The sequence below is a fragment of the Mya arenaria genome, chromosome 2 (genome assembly GCF_026914265.1).
Source record: "Mya arenaria isolate MELC-2E11 chromosome 2, ASM2691426v1".
NCBI classification, from domain to species: Eukaryota; Metazoa; Mollusca; class Bivalvia; order Myida; family Myidae; genus Mya; species Mya arenaria.
The window spans coordinates 48,358,984-48,378,049 of record NC_069123.1 but is presented as its reverse complement, the minus strand read 5'-3'; the positions used below and the strand labels follow the sequence as shown (position 1 = coordinate 48,378,049).

General features: G+C 32.8%; 2 protein-coding genes and 1 non-coding gene across 10 annotated transcripts; 1 reads left to right on the top strand and 2 right to left on the bottom strand.

Moving 5' to 3' along the window:
* Positions 1-299: 299 nt before the first annotated feature.
* LOC128205400 (leucine-rich repeat-containing protein 20-like) lies at positions 300-7,381 on the bottom strand. Its single transcript, XM_052906990.1, has 5 exons — positions 7,239-7,381; positions 5,000-5,084; positions 4,373-4,516; positions 3,903-4,070; positions 300-637 (listed from the first exon to the last, which is right to left on the bottom strand). Exons 1-5 carry the CDS (start codon positions 7,254-7,256, stop codon positions 471-473), a joined length of 582 nt encoding a protein of 193 aa, XP_052762950.1. The 5' UTR covers positions 7,257-7,381; the 3' UTR covers positions 300-470.
* Positions 5,307-18,525, top strand: LOC128205345 (leucine-rich repeat-containing protein 45-like). Of its 8 annotated transcripts, none has more exons than XM_052906931.1 (19): positions 5,307-5,354; positions 9,295-9,334; positions 9,512-9,625; positions 9,830-9,981; positions 11,485-11,546; positions 12,141-12,211; positions 12,821-12,999; positions 13,517-13,645; positions 13,960-14,072; positions 14,293-14,351; positions 14,531-14,608; positions 14,816-14,951; positions 15,115-15,192; positions 15,498-15,609; positions 15,846-15,916; positions 16,105-16,290; positions 16,665-16,838; positions 17,629-17,776; positions 18,054-18,525. In XM_052906931.1, exons 3-19 carry the CDS (start codon positions 9,537-9,539, stop codon positions 18,236-18,238), a joined length of 2,022 nt encoding a protein of 673 aa, XP_052762891.1. In that variant the 5' UTR covers positions 5,307-5,354; positions 9,295-9,334; positions 9,512-9,536; the 3' UTR covers positions 18,239-18,525. The 8 variants fall into 8 exon arrangements, with proteins under 8 accessions (XP_052762891.1, XP_052762921.1, XP_052762906.1 ...); XM_052906915.1 differs by having other exon boundaries at positions 5,337-5,436; XM_052906941.1 differs by lacking the exon at positions 5,307-5,354 and adding an exon at positions 5,365-5,440.
* Positions 11,099-11,185, bottom strand: Trnastop-uca (transfer RNA opal suppressor (anticodon UCA)). The gene has a single exon. It is a non-coding gene; the product is annotated as a tRNA-Sec (tRNA).
* Positions 18,526-19,066: the final 541 nt, after the last annotated feature.

Sequence of the window (19,066 nt, the reverse complement as noted above, 5' to 3'; positions counted from 1 at the left end):
AATTCAACAGAGTATGTAATATGTTTGCTAAATATTGAATCTCAAAACTAAATATTGTTTTCATTTTTTTTTCAAAATATTTTTGTCCTTCTTTTGCACTGTGGGAAGCATGCTTCTTATTATTGGTGTACTTGTTTATACATAATATATCTCGCTATAATATATCATCTGTTAATACATATTGTACAACATAGAGCAATGCTCATTATCATTTTTTTATCAATATCTAAACATGATATTGGTGTGTGTTACATTATATAATAAAAATGTTTTCTAAAGATGTTACCATTAAAAATATGGCACCAACAACAGACAGAGACTTTTTTCAAGTTATTTATTCATGTCTATTTATATAATATAAAGACATTTGATAACAAAGCAGGTGTGTACAAATGTCAATTGAAATGGAGGATTTCTGTACAGGAAACAATGAGAATACAAAGCTGCATGTAGGAACAGTGTTTTTGCATTTATTCAAGTTGCTCCAACTCTTTACCAGCAGGATCTGAGACACCAAACAGAACACTTGGTTGGTCTATACCAGCCAGCTTGGACACTGTTTCAGGGGATAGCGGATTGTCTTGGACATCAAGACCTTTCAGGGCTGGCATTGACTGGACTTTGGTAATGTTAAGATCTGAAAGAAAATAAAAAATAAAACTATCTCAGAATATTATTTCAAACAAAAATCAAGATAAGAATTTTTATTTCCAATCATTGTTATTTGATATATGACATATGAATCTGAATATATATGTAAAGAAGAAAATAACTAAAATAACTGTAATAAAGCTTAATTCTGATTGTTCAAGCACAAATAACATAAGCTATGTCAATATCATAAATTATAATAAGTTTCCCATTCATTATTTTTCCTAGATAAAACTAAAAACTAAGTAATTTATATCAGACTGATATTTTTTAAGTTAGAGAGGCTATGGCATTTCAATATTAATATATAAAGATACACACTGTAAAAATGTATTTCATATTATTAAAACTTAAAGCATACGTATCTTAGAATTAAAAGGAATTATGAGTAAATTGGCCTTTAAACACAATTTATATCAAACTTTTAACAATAACAATATAATCAATCATCTACTGATAATTTAAGAACCATATCCAGGAGTTCAGTACAATATGCATTCATCATCCCATGAAATTATATGTCATTAATAACCATTGCTACAGATCTTTAAACCATAGGTCTGTGCCATTGTGAAGTATATTTATATTATACATTGTAGTTTGTTGATTGCATGAACAATTTAACTTTATATAACCAGAAACACTTATAACAGTGTTTTGAAAGCTATTTTAACAAACCAGATCTGGTCATATTAGTATATTTATATAATAAACTTTCAGGATCGGAAGATAACAATCTATTGAAACACTTAATACATGTAGTACCTTTGTGAACACAAAGAACATAATTAAAAAAAATATGTAGCTTTTTACAAGACATATTACATCTGTAATTAAACATATCAAACACGATTAATATGCTTTTGATGAGCTTGAATTTATAGTTCCCCATATTTAACTGGCAAATGATATCATTATGTGCAACAGTATGGTCAAATACATGCAATGTTGTTTCAAAGATGCATTCTCACAGAATGACAGTTTTGACTTTTATTTTTTGTTCTGAATCAGCTTATTTTGGTATGAATGCCTTCAATTCAGTCATATAAGATAACGCATTAGAGAACAGGCCCAAATTTCTCGAAACTTCTTAAGCTTTACTGACTTAAGTAGCTTATTTCAGTTTGTCAAAATACATACTTAAATTCAATTTTGATAAACGAAAAATGGTTCGTTGTGATAACCATAAAGATAATTTCTATCTTTAGTATCTTTAGTATAAAAGCTCTTAAAGAAATAAATATTCTGTAAATTATTGAAAAACAAAAATAGTGAGTTGAGCCAGTGTGAGCTTAATTGTGTTATAAGAGACTTAAGAAATTTCAAGAAATTGGGGCCAGATCTCAAATGTTTGGAAAACTGCCGAGACTCATTTTTCTTAAAGCGTTAGTAATGCTTTTAGCCTTAAGACATCATATTGTGAAAAACTGTGATTTGATCCTTTGACAGCAGTCTTAAACTAGAGATTGCTTTTTTGAAAAAGCGCATGTCTCCCCCATTGTGTGGTCGTAGGTGAGAAATAATCAATGATGGACATGAAATTTGTACTTCCTCCCTACCAAGTTTGGTGAACCTAGGTCAAACCATTCTCAAGATATTGAGCGGAAATGTTTTTTACATTGGGGGTCGCCGCGACCTTGACCTTTGACCTAGTGACCCGAAAAACAATAGGGATCTTCTACACCTCATGACCAACCTCCCTACCAAGTTTGGTGAACCTAGGTCAAACCGTTCTCAAGATTTTGAGCAGAAATGTTTTTTATATTGGGGGTCGCCGCGACCTTGACCTTTGACCTAGTGACCCCAAAACAATGGGGATCCTCTACACCTCACGACCAACCTCCCTACCAAGTTTGGTGAACCTAGGTCAAACCGTTTTCAAGATTTTGAGCAGAAATGTTTTTTATATTGGGGGTCGCCGCGACCTTGACCTTTGACCTAGTGACCCCAAAAACAATAGGGATCCTCTACACCTCACGACCAACCTCCCTACCAAGTTTGGTGATCCTAGGTCATGCGGTTTTCCAGTTATCGATCGGAAACGAACAAAGCATTCTCCTGATATTGCACGGAAATATTTTTTTACATTAGAGGTCACAGCGACGTTGACCTTTGACCTTGTGACCCCCCAAAATATAGGAGTTTTCTAAACCTCATGATCAACCTCCCTACCAAGTTTGGTGAACCTAGGTCAAACCATTCTCAAGATATTGAGCGGAAATGTTTTTTACATTGGGGGTCGCCGCGACCTTGACCTTTGACCTAGTGACCCCAAAAACAATAGGGATCTTCTACACCTCATGACCAACCTCCCTACCAAGTTTGGTGAACCTAGGTCAAACCGTTCTCAAGATTTTGAGCAGAAATGTTTTTTTATATTGGGGGTCGCCGCGACCTTGACCTTTGACCTAGTGACCCCAAAAACAATAGGGATCCTCTACACCTCACGACCAACCTCCCTACCAAGTTTGGTGATCCTAGGTCATGCGGTTTTCCAGTTATCGATCGGAAACGAAGTGTGACGTACGGACGGACTGACGGACTACCGGACTGACGGACAGGGCAAAAACAATAAGTCTCCCCCAGAGAGGGGGAGACATAATAAAGATCATTGTGACAGCAAAAAGGGAAAGTTCCAGATTATGAAGATAGATATCTAATGTTGTAATGTTTCACTGTCTTTTTATTAATATAAATTTTTAAAGTATTTGAAATTCTTCCACTTTTGCAGAACACAATAATATAAGTCTTCTTCAAATTAACAGACATATCGTATTTGTCAAACAAAATATCAGTTTTTTTACTGCAAATTTTACAACTTATTAATTAATTTTATAAATAAAATACAACAAAGAAGAAAAGAAAATTAAATAATTAAAAAAATGTTATCATTTTGCTTACAGGTAAATGGGAATTACTAAATAAGATCTCTTCATGAGTCCGAATTTAACATGTTATTTAATTCTTTATTCATAAACTGAACTGTACTAAATGAACAAGGGAGCATTAAGATTTTCTGTTTAAAAATATGAACCGTTTGTATAGTTTCATTATGATAGGAGTTCTGGACTTTGCACATGCCATCACATACAACTCGTTGTTGAACTGTCAGAGACATTTGAAATGTTTGTTATACACTTGCTTTCAGCAATGAATGTAAAGAAATTTAAAATTACATACTGATACTTCAAAAGGACAAATAAACTCTCATTCAAAGGCATATATTTGAAACAAACAATTAATCATACTACCTGACATTCTATTTTCTCTAAGACTGACTAACTGAAGTTTGGGGCAATCACAAATTTGTTCTGGAAATGTTTCGAGTTTATTATTTGAAACATCGAGACGTGTGAGTTCTGTCAGCTCTTTCATTTCATCTGGAAGGGATACTATGAGGTTCTGCTGTATATCTATGCCTGAAATATCAAGGAATGAAACTGAAGTAAATGCATCACTATGTTATGTGTATGTTCTAAAGATTAATATCCGGATTGTGGAATTAATAACTTTAATAGTAAGAATACATTATTTTGAACAAAGTAGTTACGAGATGTACACATATTTCAAAACATTCTTTGTTCACACCTACTTAACAACACTAATTTTTCAGTGAGTATTTAAAGTGAAGGATGAAAAAAGACCTAAAAAGGCTGAGTCAAACCGGCCATTGCAAACACATTTAAATATGAAGGTCAAAAATGAGTGCATTGTCACTTGCCTGTTATTGATGGAAATTTGGTACAAAATTTTGGTGGAATTTTCTTCAGTGAATTTTTACTGAGATCACAGGTAGTTAATTCCACATCTTTCAGCATAAAGTATATTGCATCTGGTATCATCCTGAGCTCACAATTGGAAAGATCTAATTAAGAGAAATAAAATACAGTTTACATATATACATGTGTGCACCATGCATCATACATGTGTATCAGCATTGGCTCATTGGACGTGTCTAAAATGTTGAATTATATCCTTTTGGGGCCAACAAGTAAGATAAACTACACATTTCAAGTCCTCAAAAATATATCATTCAACACTTATGATTTAGACACACACTGCACAAATCAAATGTCAATACAACCAATAGATAATAGAAAACTCTTTGAAAATTGTGAAAATGCATACAACTATCTTGACCAAGCTAAACATATTCCAGGAAAATATTATTTTTAACAACAAAAACATTGGCATCTGATTGTGAGGTACAGTTCATGTATACAGTACAGTATGACTCATCAATGTGGAATTTACTTGAGTAACATTATCAAGTGAGCCAAGGGAAAATCTAATTTTCAAAAACAAAAATAATGTTGTTTTTTTAGGGTTTTAAACACATTACAACAACCTAAATGTTTCGTTTCCTTCGCCTCTTCAACTCTCCTGGCTACTCTGGCAACTTCGGCAGCCATGGCTCTCTGTTTGCTCTGTAACTGAAATTGACAGCTCTTTGTTTACATGTGTTGGCCGCTTAAACTAAACACTAGTTCAAACTTTACTGTTTAGATAGAATAATAGAAATAATTCCTGAACAACTTTTAAACCATGCTATTAATATTTTTGTTTACAGAATAATAATATTTTAACAAAACATGAACAAAACCAATTACGTCAAATTATTGATGTAAGCGATTGGTGTCATCCAGGCGCTTACCAAAAAATAATGATGTAGAAAGAAGGCGTTTAGCGATCTAGAGGAAATTGTATACACTTTGCTTAGCAGTAGTTTTAAAATAACTATTTATTGAATCCTGTTCGCCAATATATATATATATATATATATATGTATGTGTGTATTTTTTTATCAACATAAAATTAATTTTAGATAAAACCGCATTAAATGAGTTTAGTAGCAATGTATGAGGATTCAGAGAATGAGTTCAAGTCTGAACACGATTTTTATTCATGATCTTTAATTTAATTTAAATAAAAAATGTACAGACCACTAGTTAATCTACTATGTAAACATATTACTTATGTTGATGTCGAATCTCTTAGACATATATTATACACTTGCTGTCGGATGAGAGGTGAAAATGCAGAATAGTTAAGTTTGCATTGACATTACCTGACTTCATGGGCAGCTGGTTGAATTACTGACATTATGGACCATGGACATTAAGGACCAGAAATAAAGGACCATATTTAGGTACATAACAGAACATTTTTCAGGACATCACAGACAATTTAGAGAAACATTACGGACCATGATTTATAATGTTATAAACATGATTTTTTAAATTTTATTCTCCCCCGCTCTTCATACTTTTATACATACATTTTGATATGACACCCAACTAACCGAGACAAAAATCCAATTGATTAATGCTTATTATGTGACCATTGTAAATTCTGCTGAAATTCCATTAGGTGTTAGAGACCCATGTACACCTACAGTAAATAAGTCTATAGTAAAAAAAAAATTAATAAAATAATATGTAAAATAATTATGTTCTTGATGAACAAAATAAGAAACTATGTCAGTTAAAACAGATGTAAGATAACAAACAAATATTTACTGGTAAAGTTGGTTTCACAAAGCAATCAAGCACATATAAGAATATATAAATATATACATAATTCACAAATATACAACAACAACAACAATAATATATAGCACATCAAACATTGTCACCATAATTATTCACACTGGGCTGTTAAGTCTCGCACATTACTTCAGGAGGCTTTTGTTCTTCGAATATTCTGCTGTCAGCTTCACTAGTCGTCCTTTTGTCAATGTTGCAGCTTGTATCTGGTAGCGGCATATTTGCAAACTGATGTTTAAAACTAGTAATTTTGGTAATCATGGGCGGTATATTATCAAAGAAATATATATTAAACTGACCACCTTTCATTGCCAAAAATTAATGTGTGAAAACCAATTTTGATGGCATACTTTCACTTAACCATTCATCAATTAAAACAGATGTAGCGGAAAACAAACAGATATGACAATCCAAAGTTTATTTCAGAAAGTAATCAAGCATCTATAAGAACATATAAATATTCACATACACAAATAAAAATGAAAATCATTGTCCATTATATCCCCAGATTCGGTACGTTATAAAGTTAAAACAAACTCTAAATAAAATTATAAATCAATTTTTTTTATCATGGTCTGTAATGTCAGCAAATATGGTACGTTATAAAGTTAAAACAAAATGTATGTTATCTTATAAATCATGGTCTGTAATGTCTTTAAATATGGAACGTTATAAAGTTAAAACAAACTTTTAGTAAAATTATAAATCATGACTTAAAATATGGTATGTTATAATGTTAAAACAATCTGTAATATGGTCCATTATGTACCAAATATGGTCCGTTATGTATGGTCCGTAATGTCTATGGTCTGTAATGTCTGTGACCCAGCTTGTTAGTTAAGTTTACACCAACTTTCAATAGGTAAGTCCATTAAAAAATGTTTATAAATGTTTGTATGAATGAACATTTGGGCAATAAAAACAGAAACCAGAAAAAATGTTAAAAAAATCAACTTTTTCAAACATATTTGAAGCATTGTGATTTCCAAAGAACAATATTTTAAGAATGACATCTACAATTTTTGAATGCATGTCTTTTACCTTTTTGCAAACATCCATGTTTAAATACTGATAGAGTAATAAAATGTGCTGTAAAATCCTTCCTTATGAAAGCACTTGCTTTATCTATACCAGGCCAATGCATTATTGATCAATATATATATTTCTGCTATCTTTAAGAAATATATATATATTGATCAATAATGCATTGCCCTGTTATAGTTGTGAAATGCTAATGTATTCGTCCTCCAAAATAGCTTTTCAATAAACATGTTACCTCAGACTATATATATATATATATATATATATATATATAAATATATATATACACACACACACAAGAATAGACTGTGATTCAAGTGTTTTTAACTAAACCAGTAAATCTCTATGTACTTATATATACTCAATGATTGACAATCAATTTGTTGATCTATTTATAAAATACAAGTAAAATTGTAACAAAGCTTTATACGAAAGAACACCATATACAACACTTATCTGAAACAATTCAAAATGTCTTGGCCACGCCTAAGTTCTTTTATTCAAATGTTGGTTTATTCAAATCACTTTGTTGATTGTATTTCTAAGTTATATGTCCATGTTGATTATATGTGTAATCTCATGTCATTTGTACATGTAATATGAAAATATAACTGAATGTAATATTTGATATAACTTTGAATGTGAAAAATGCATTACTAATGACTAAAGTTCTTCAAGTATCAGATAAATAGATAAGCACATACATGTACATTCTGATAACATTTTTCATAGTATATTTGGAATATTTTCAATTGTGTTCAACAATTCCAAGTTTTATGGTAACGAATGTTAACACAGGACATTAAACATTGACTATATTAGAAGTATTGCAATTCTTTCTGACTGAAAGAAGGTGAATCAAAGCAACAGCGATTTACAGAGGTTAAAGGCTATGTATGTACATTAATGTCAAAATTTAAACCATTAACAAGAATGAGAGGACTGTCATCATGGGGTCATGCCTTTGTAATCAGTTGTTTTTGAATATGATATCAACTTTTATTATTTTCACTGTTTCTCCTTATGTTGTATGCTCAATATACAGTTCTATTATCTTTTCCTTATACCCTGCTTTCAGTTTGTACAATTTTTGTGTTTTACCAGTTGCTTCAAGACCCGAAAAGTTACACAATATGACTGTTTTTTTTACCCATAGGCTGTCAGAAGCCGTGGAAAAATTGTTCTTTTGCTTTAAAATAGTTCATTTCTTTTTCCATGTCATCACAATCTACTCCCATAACTGCTCCTACAAACCAATTTACATCATATATGGCAGCAATGTTATCACCTGTATTTGCAGCAAAGTCCCCTGAATTTGCAAGATTACATTCCTTATTGGAATCTGAGGCATTCTCAATATTTTTGGTGACAGATGTTTTCGTACTTTCTATCCATTTGTCACATATAATCCTGGATAGGCAATTGGAACAGTTGCAATTGACATCCTGAACTCGAATTTCTGATTTTTCTAGACCAAGCACTGAATGTACTTTCATTACACCTTTAATTGACTTAACCTGTTTATTCTTTGTGCACCGTCTGTAACTACACAACCTTTCGATGAGAAATATCAAAATATTACATTGGTCATGCTGGACTGAATCACCCAATCATGGAATGCCTTATCATCCTGAAATACTATCTTTCCGCTTCTCATTGCCCCATCTGTGAGTCTTTCCCATGACCTGCCTCAAAGTAATTCCAACGAGCTTTGATGTTGTAAATTTCTTGGAGATTGGCAACAAGGTCAAAAATATATTTGTTGCCATATTGACTAGTTGGAGAATCACTCCAGCAATGGATGGTTGATAGGTTACCATCAATATGACTCGAAAGTGGAATTATTTCACTTATCAAAGTCAATTCAATAATGTTGATGCTTTGTGCCCATTCAGACATTGTTTGCTCATCTGTAACAGCATCCCCCTCAGCAGCAAATGAAAGCATACAATCCTTCTCAAATTAATGTCATTATGTAATTTCCATCTATGATGATATGATGATATTAGTTTGTCTTTTGTACCATGATGTAAGATAGACTTATTTACATTTTCAGTGTACAAATAGAGGGTGTCAGATGAGGGTTGTAAACCAATGTATGTTGACACTGCCTGGTTGAGGATCTTTAATGATCTTTATGATCTGTGTTAAAATTAAGACTTAATTCTAAACTGCTTTTTAGAATAATTGATAATTTCAACACGGTTCACCCATAAAAACATACCAGCTGTTTACAGTTGAATTGTATTTACAATATATCATTGTGTTTTCAGCTTGCTGTCCTTGGTAATCATTGAGATGGTAGAAGAATTCAAACACAGTTTTCTTAGACTGTGCAGGGAGCATGGCCTGGAAGCTCAGGATTGTGTTGTTAATCTACTGAAAAGGTATGGAGTTCAGGTTATAGGCATATAAATATTTTTCACAAAATGTTCAATGTGAGCTGCAATCACTCTTAGTGCTGACCTACAGAGCAATGGTGTTTTTACTCTAATTAAACTGAACATTCTTTTATTTGTCATGCCAACTGAATGTAATGCCTATGGCTTACAAATACGGCAAAATTTTCTTATTACAAAATAATGTTGCAGCCTGGAGCATTCTTCAAAGAAGGAAAAGCTGGTGTTGAATCTCTCGACTAACAGTCTGACTAGCAAGACATGTGCAGTGCTGGGGAAAATAGTTGCAGCAGACCACACATTTGTTGAGTACAAGTTTGCCGACTGCATGCTCAGTGAAGATGGTAACAGCATAATAACAATACAGAACTTCTGCTCATTTATTTGGATCAAAATTATCATGTCTGAAACATATTACCTTGAGATTTTTTAAGTGGACAGAAAGATACTTTAGTTATATCAAGTCTTGGAAAGAACAGTTTGTGTGAAATCTTATTGAAAATTGTGTGTATGTAAATTTTATTTTTTCTATTTCAAAATTAATGCCTTCGTTTGTTTATTACAGACATTTATCAAGTAAACAGGGCTTTAGACACAAAATCAGGAATTTTGTAAAATTCAATGACTGAATTTCGGGGAATTTTGTTCGGATGTTTATTAAATTTATGTCCAAAATTCCATTTGTAATTTGGAAATGAATTATGTTTAATCCCCTGATGCTGCTAGATGATAAATACAGAACTTAAAATTAAAATCGGAATAAACAATCAGGGTTTTCATTAAAGCTGCACTCTCACAGATATACCGTTTTTACAACTTTTTTTTTTGTCTTGGAAAGAGCAAATTTTTGCGTAAATATCTGCAAACCAATAATAAAAGATTGCTGACAAAAGATGCGATCACAGATTTTCATATTTCTGATTGAAAATTAATGTTTTATGGCTTACACCGTACTAACGGTTAAAGAAAAATGCATAAAACATCAGTTCTTAACTTTAATATAAAAATCTTTTATCAGCAGTCCTATATAACTGGTTTCCATGCATTTTCGCAAAAAATGGCTCGTTCCAAGACAAAAAATAAAAAAAGTTGTCAAAACTTTCAATCTGTGAGAGTGCAGCTTTAAGGGCAGGCTGCCGGCTCCGATGACGGCTTTAAAGAGAATTTTGGCCAGCTCAAATTCTCAACCTAAATATCCTTTAGTATAACAAAAACAAACACCAAGCATAATAAAAAAAAAAGATTGGGATGCTCAAACTTTCCTGAATAAAAGTCCTGAACAAAATGAAAAACATTTCATGATATGTTAAGAATAGTTACTGGATGACATTTTGGATAACTCCAGTTGAGCTACAATTATTGTTTAAATGTACATTTTGAATATTGACCAGATTTGTCCAAAATTCCCACTAGCACAATTATGGGATGGGACATTTATGATATGTTTCACTGTCTTTTAATCGCCTGAAAGGTGGAATTGAACCACTGTGACGCTAGTCACCTACAGGTTTGAAGCCTGCACCCCGGACCACCGAGGGTCATTCAGGCAGTAATGGTTGATACTCCGCTTTTTATAACCATAAGTGTTCTGTATTTTGCCCTAGACAGAGTTTGTTAATTTTAATATTACATATTTTTTTATACTTATATTTGATTCTTAAATTTTTATGTTTATCAATACATTATTTATCTATTTGATTAAATCAGGCAATGATAACACTATTGAAACATATATTTTTTCTTGATATAGAAGAAGGGTATAGCAGTCTTATCTTTGATGAAGTCAGAATCTTAGTTTTCGGGATTGGAAAGGGAGACTACTACAATATTTTATGTTTTCATTTCAGCTGTCAAAGGGTTGGCCTATGGATTCTCCAGGAATAGCTATGTCAGGAAATTGGACTTAAAGGTATTCAGTTTACGGATTTTAAAGTCAACTAATTAATTAATTAATTAATTAATTAATTAATTATAAATGTTTAACATAAATAATTCCTTTAACAGCCTGATAATTAATAAAATATAATTTTGTATTAAATCAAAGGATTTTATCATTTAATCCTTTTTGTATTTGAACTGAATAATAAAATAATGCTTGTCCTATTTTATAATTGAAATATATGTAATAGTAGAAGATAATAATAATAAAATCTCTGTATGTTGCATTACATATACAGTAAACCATACCTAATTTGATTAAAAGTAATTCTTGACAAAAAGTTCAATCATTTTATCAACAGTTCAGACTTTGAAGCACTGTTAACTTCCAAGTCTTTCCATTGGACATTTTTTAGTTAACAGTGATTTTGATTTAAAAAAAAATAGGTTCATGCAAAGCTCAACTTGACTACAGTATTACTGTATATAAAATGTTTAGTAAATAAAATGTTTGACTGTCATGTATTTGAAATTACTAATCGGCGGTTGCTATTATTTTTCCAGTTTGTTGTTAAACTATTTTTATTTGTTTGACCATTTTGACCTACATGTGTATTTCTTTCAGGGCAATAATATTCGCGGTTCTGCTGCTGAGGCACTTGGAAAGATGTTGCGACACAATAAAAGTATTCTAAGGTATTTGGCACTTTTTTCTATAACATTTTCCTCTTCATGAAAATTGCTATTTAAACACTCAACATGTAACAGTATGTTTGTCTTTCTTGTCAGTATTGAATATTTCAGTTGTTGACATCTATTAAACTCACCCTAGACTTGAATATCTGGTCATTTCATGGATGATAAGCTTCTTAATAAAATAAACTTCCGGTAATGAAGAAACATTACGGCAGACAATATCTGCAGAAGCCTCTTAGATAATTAATGCAGAATCTGTCTGGACAGTCTGGTGATCCAATTGGTGGATTTAGAGCGCAACTACTAAGTTGGCACATACATCTTTAACCTTTCTCATGCATGATTTTTTTTTACAATTAATTCAATTAGTTGGCTAAATAGTATTTTGGTAATTGTTAGCATAACTAGACACTTGTTATTACTGCTATGTACAAAAGTGCTAGGTGTGTTTAAACAAATTCTCTAATAGAAATGGACTCCAACATTCCATTTAGTCATTAATTTACTTTTAATTAAAAGTTTGAACACATATGACAGGATATAATCATATTAGGGAAACAACAATGTCATCATTATTTTGCCACTATCCAAGTATTTTTCCTCCCTTAGCCTGTGTCTGGAGTGGAATGCTTTAGGAATGCTGGACAACGCCTTCACCATATTCTGCGAGGGGGTGGGGGCAAACTCTAAGCTTCAGGCACTTGACCTCCGCAACAACCAGATCAGCCATGACTCTGCAGCAGAACTCTGCAGGGCACTTAAACAGAATAGCAGCATTAGGGCACTCGGTGAGATCTTTAGTTGTATATGCTTTAATTGACAGGTGTTTGTCCAGGCGGGGTTTAGTGTTACTGTTTGGCCTTGAGATACCATTTAGCTATTCCTGTATCCAGGTGTCATTAAGCTAGTCCTGTTTCCAGGTGTCATATGGGTATATTCACTTTCAATGATGCAGTTTTTCTTCAGTTGTGTTTGTATTACATCTGCTATACACAACAGCCATAACAGTTATTTCAGTGAAATAGGTTATTTCCATTTTGAAACAGAATTGTGTACACTAGTTATGACAAAATAACCAAAGAAATATCGCAATACAAGCTTATACTTACACAAATATGATCTTCATCACTTAATACTCTCTCTATATATATATATACTCTATATAATTATGGATGTTAAGCATCTGTAATGGAGTTGGTTAGAGTTTGATATTACAATTTGAATACGTTTTTAGATCTTATTGATGTTATGCATCTATAATGGGGTTGGTCAGAGTTTGATGTTACAGTTTGATTATGTTTTTAGATCTGCGCTGGAACAATGTAGGACTCCTGGGGGGAAGGGCCATTGTGGAAATGTTGCAGACGAACAAGATCATTACACGCATTGAACTTGCTGGCAACAACATTCCAGCTGATATCCTTAAGGCTATAGGTAATCATGAATGAAGTTACTACAAAATCAGTGACTTGTTTATATACTTGTAATTTGTGATTGTCATAAATTTTGCTTTAAAATTTTCTTAAGGAAAACTTGATAAAGTAGTTTAAATCATGCAACTTAATATGTGAGTACTGCTTTTAAAGTCAAATCAAAGTCAATTCACTTAATTATGTGATTAATGTGTAGATACTGTTCACTTACTCACAGGTCCCCGACAAAGTTTTATAAATGTAAGCACTGCTATACATAGATTCCTATCAGTTCAGAAAATAAAAATAAGTGCTGCTTGTTCTTCCTGTATACAGAGACTGCACTGAGCCAGAACCAGGACCGGGAGTTGATTACAGACGACCACCAGAAGAAGACATCCATGCTCACCAAACACATTCACCATATCGAAAAGGAGCGTGCTACTCAGGTCGGTCACCTCTCCCAAACATTCAACATTAAATCAATGTTGTGAACAATTCATGGTAATTAATAAAAGGGCATGCCATGTCTTGCAGGTATTGTTTCTTATATAAATTTTCAATTTTTACAAAGTGCTAATACTATTTAGTATTTTTTTCAATAAATTTACTCTGTTTTGTATGGAAACCACATTGTTTGTTTGTCATGTGTCTCTTGATGGTTTACAGATGGATGAACTGATGGGAACAATAGACCAACAGGAGGAACTGTTAAGGAAGGGGAAAAGGTACTGTCTACCCTCCCCATTAATGTGTTGGTATAGTGTGCAGAAAATGTCTTGTCTAGCCTTCGGTAATTAAGTATGTAAACTTCTGCTTTCAAAAATATATTTTTTATTGAAATGTTTTTAAATCTTATTGAAATCTCAGTTCTTGATGAAAAGTATGTAAGTGTATCTCATTTAAGGTCATCTAATGACAAGATCAGCCAGTTACAAGTGGCCCTCGGTGAGAGGAAGGCAGCATTCAACTCTCTTGCATCAAAGCAAGTGTTTTATCATGATAAGTACTAGCTTGTCTTTACCTCGGAATCTTACTTTGATGTACCTACAACTGCTTAAAATGAAGCATAGAAACAATAGGATTTGTTAATATACCAGTAAATGATAACTGTTAGCCATTATATACTATGTATATATATGTACTGTAAATTTGTATCTTTGCTTTTTAACACAATTTTTTATTACCTTAGATTAGCCATGACAGAGTCTGAATTGGCCCTTGTGGAACAGAAATGTAATGATTACAGCGTGATCATCACACGCCTGAAACAGGAGCTCTCTGAATCTTCCAGCGTGCACCAAAGTGACATACGCAGAGAAAGAGAGGTATTTATACACACTGTCAGGTCTTGCATTTGATGTTACTTAAACTACTTGTACTATATCATTCCTTAGTATCTTCCTCATAAAACCATAGTTATTCACTTGTATGTTTGTTAGTTGAATGTCATTAATGTTTGTTAGTTGAATGTCATTTCAATGATTGTAGGACAGGGGCAACACAGAGATGAAATTGTTGAAGGAGTTGTCAGAGGCCAATGAAAGAAACATAAGCTTTGAAACCAAGGTGAGCAATGTTTAAATATAGTTGTTTTACCTGTTCTTGCTGTTCACCTCCTGCAATGCTGTCATGGTTTGACATCTATAGTGTGGCTTGTACTGGTTTCTATCAGGATACTGACATGAGTGATTCATGGCAGCTTCTTTCTGTCTTTACAATTAAGCTTAATTAAGTCTTAATTAAAAAAAATGTTACATTAGAATTCAATAATGGTTATATCCAAAAAGCATATCAACAGTTACTTTATTATGGAGTGAAATGGTTTACTACATGTTTTTGAAATAAATAAAAAAAAAATGTGTATGTTTCAGGTTGAGGACCTAGAGCGGAAGACTCGCCAGCAGACAGAACAGATTTTTGGCTACAAGGAGCAGATAACTTCGCTACAGGCTGAAATCAAGATGAAGGGCTCGCAGTTTGAAGGTTGGAACAATTTTTAAAGTTGAAACATTCTAACTAATGAGCTAAAAAGGCCATGAAAATACAAGATTCAGTAGTTACACATTTAGTCATTAGTTTGATTTTTTAGCTTTCGCAATTAACCTTTTGAAATTTAAGTAGAATTTCAAATTTATGAGCAAACTTGTTGAACATTTCAGTAATATCTTACATTCTATTTGTAGTAAGACAAATATTTAATTATAATTCTTATTTTGCAGAACGTCTCCAGAGTGAGAGAAGCAGAAATAAAGATGGCCTTCATGAGGCAGAGCTGATCAGACAGAAAGAGGTGACATATCAGAAGCTAATAATTATAAGATCTCCATTACTTAAATTCAGATGGAATAACATCAAGATTTTTTCCATGATAACTGTTCATTTCTTGGACATGTTTATGACATGTGTCTTAAAAGCTATTAATAAACCATACAATTATAGTTATAAGATTTGAAGCTTTTTGTCTTTCCTTGTTACCAGGTGTCCCGGCTGAAGACAGAGTTTGAGGAGACGGAAAAGGCGTTACGTGAGCGTATCAACCGTCTGGAGATGTCCCGTCTGCAACTAGAGGAAGAGATCAGCCAGCTGAAGACGGCAGCCGTCACTGACAAACTGCACGCAGAGGAAAATATCAGCATCGCAAAACAGAAGGTCAAACTGGAGGAGGTGGGTAGTTGGAGATATGGATATAATTCATTGTGTTAAAGGGAAGAGACATTAGTGACTTCATACATATATCTTTAAACATCTTGTTTGATTTTCTTGCTGATATAACTCTGCCATGCAATATTTAGACACTGATGTCATGGAGGGCATATTATTTTCACACAGGTGTGTTTTTATTAGTTGTAAAAAGGCTGAAAATTGCTCCTACACTCAAACATAACTATGATAAAACAATTCAGATGAGCCACTGGACTGATTGATTATAGTTCTTATGAGCTTTATCTCGTAAACTCGTTACTTGAGATCTTACACAGGTGATCAGAAACATTCAATAATCCTTCACATGTAATCTTAATTGTCTGTGTGGATGGCAGGAGAATCGTGTGAAGGCCTTGGAGGAGAAACTGCGCGTGTTGTCCGTGTCACGGGACGATCTCCAGGCCCACCACAACCAGCATAACACCTCCATCAAAGAACTCACGTCCAAAAACAGCTCCCTCACACTGGAGGTGGAGTCTTACAAGCGCAGGATTGAAGAACTCTCTGAGGTCTGTGGTCATACTCGTTAGTCAATATATTGGTTTCTTGTAGGTGATCTAAATGGTTGGAGGAGTTTTGTTTATTAGTAAAAAAAATCATTTATGAGGACATCTAGATGATGCAAAATAATTAATTCGTTATATATTTGTGATGTTCACGAGCCTCTGATATCATTTGGTATTGGGTGTGTAAACTGTTGATATGGGGTGGGATGCTAGTTTTTCTGATTGTTGTTTCTTAAAGTTCATGCTGTTTTGAGCTAAAAATACTATTTCCAATACAAATGAAACCAGTCCTGTTAAAGGGTTGTAGGCTTTTTTGTTTGATGCATTTTTAATTGAATTTATTTTTAAATATTGGTTTATGCAATTTAGGAATGTTATAATGGACTGATTTAACACTCAAGTTAAGAATATTTGTTTGCCACTGTCTATGAATTTGATAGAATTATGGTTTGGTAAGAATTATGTAGATGTAGATCTAATGTTATGATGAAATTCCTGATTTGTTCACATGCAAACCCTTAGAATGATCTTAGAAATGGCTTGATTTTTCCACTTTTTACTTTTTCTATTCAGGATGTTCATTCGGAATAATCTTACTAATTTTATCTGAAATGTATGTTATAAAAAGGTATTGCAATTATTTGTAAACATATGAATGTGTTCTGGCACATAATAATGTTGTGCTACTTACACTATGCAAAATTACTCCTCCTCAGGATCATGTGCATATATTGTCATACAAGTGTATTAACCCATAAGTGTTGAAGAACTTTTTTCAATTCCTGCTTTGCAGGAGGTGAACAACAAGAACATGCACACAATGCAGGAGGTCGGGAAGGTTCGTATCGAGCTTCAGAGTGTGCACACTAAGCTGGACAACGAGAAGGCCATACAGCGTGAACTTCGAGACAGACTCACAGAGGCTGATAATAAACTTTCGGGTGGGTTATGACTTATTTTGCATTTATTATTACTTTTTAAATAATGAGCTTGAAATATTAATATTCGGTAGTTAAAACTGATTTTAGTCATTATGTTTACTTCCTACAAAAATAAATTTAAATTCTTTCTTTTTTTAACTTATTACTCTTTGTTTATTTCTTGTTTGGGAATTTTATCTTCCTTTTAAATTACCACTCAGAGGATATTTCCTTTATTTGTTAACAAAAAGTGTTTTTTATTCAGCTATCATAAACAGTTTGTGTATTATACGAACAGAACAAATGATGAAACACAGAGACCTGTTGGAAAGCAAGGAAAGGGAGATCACCCATCTGCAGGAGAAGTTACGGGCAAGAGAGGCAGAGTTATCCCGCTCTAGGGAGGAGGAGATGCAGCGAGCACAAATTCTACAGAGTGCTGTTATGAACTATGTGAGCAAGGTGCCGAGCAGCCCAAGATGAGGGGGAAATACTTAGACATCAAGATTTTAGTGTCCAACGAAAATTTATTTAGCATTAAATGTAGTTGCTTATGGTGCAAAAATATGCCAATTAACATGAAACAGATTGTTGTAACACATATCTAACTCATTACAAGTTAAAAGGTATAAGTGGCTCTAGATAAATGTAGATAGTGACTGCAAATATTTGTTCCTAACAAATATAATTAGAACATGAAAGCTTTATTTATTTTACAGTGTTTTCATTCTGTCCATTTTATGGTTAGGGAAGATGGTTGGGCTTTTTTTTATTAAATAAAACATATAGGTCTGCAGTCAGGATATTGAAAGGAAGTGTCATGTTAGTGTGGCTGATTTGTGAAATTAACTGTTTTACTATCATCAAATTGCAGTATTTGATGAATCCTAATTTAATGGAATTATGTTATTGTGAACAGTGCAGCAACTCTAAAACTTGATTCATTGCTTCATTGCAGACAATGATTCAGTCCAATCATTTGATAACATCAAGGTTTCCATTTTCTGGTACAGAATTTGCCAGTAGAAGTATACCATGTAGTAATTATTGTTTTTATTTTTTATTTACTTAATCATTTACTCAGCTTACTAGTATGCTGTGCACAGCCCAGCTGCCAATTCAATAGTTAAACAAACTACTGAATAAACAGTGAATTTAACCAATTAATGGAACTTTGGCAGCCAATTTTGTCTGAATCTTTCTGAAATATTAAATCAGATTTGTTCGTCAATCCCATTGGTGGAGACATAACCCTTTCTGCAAGAAATCCCAAGAAATTGCCAAATTGCCACGTCTTTAATTTATATAGAG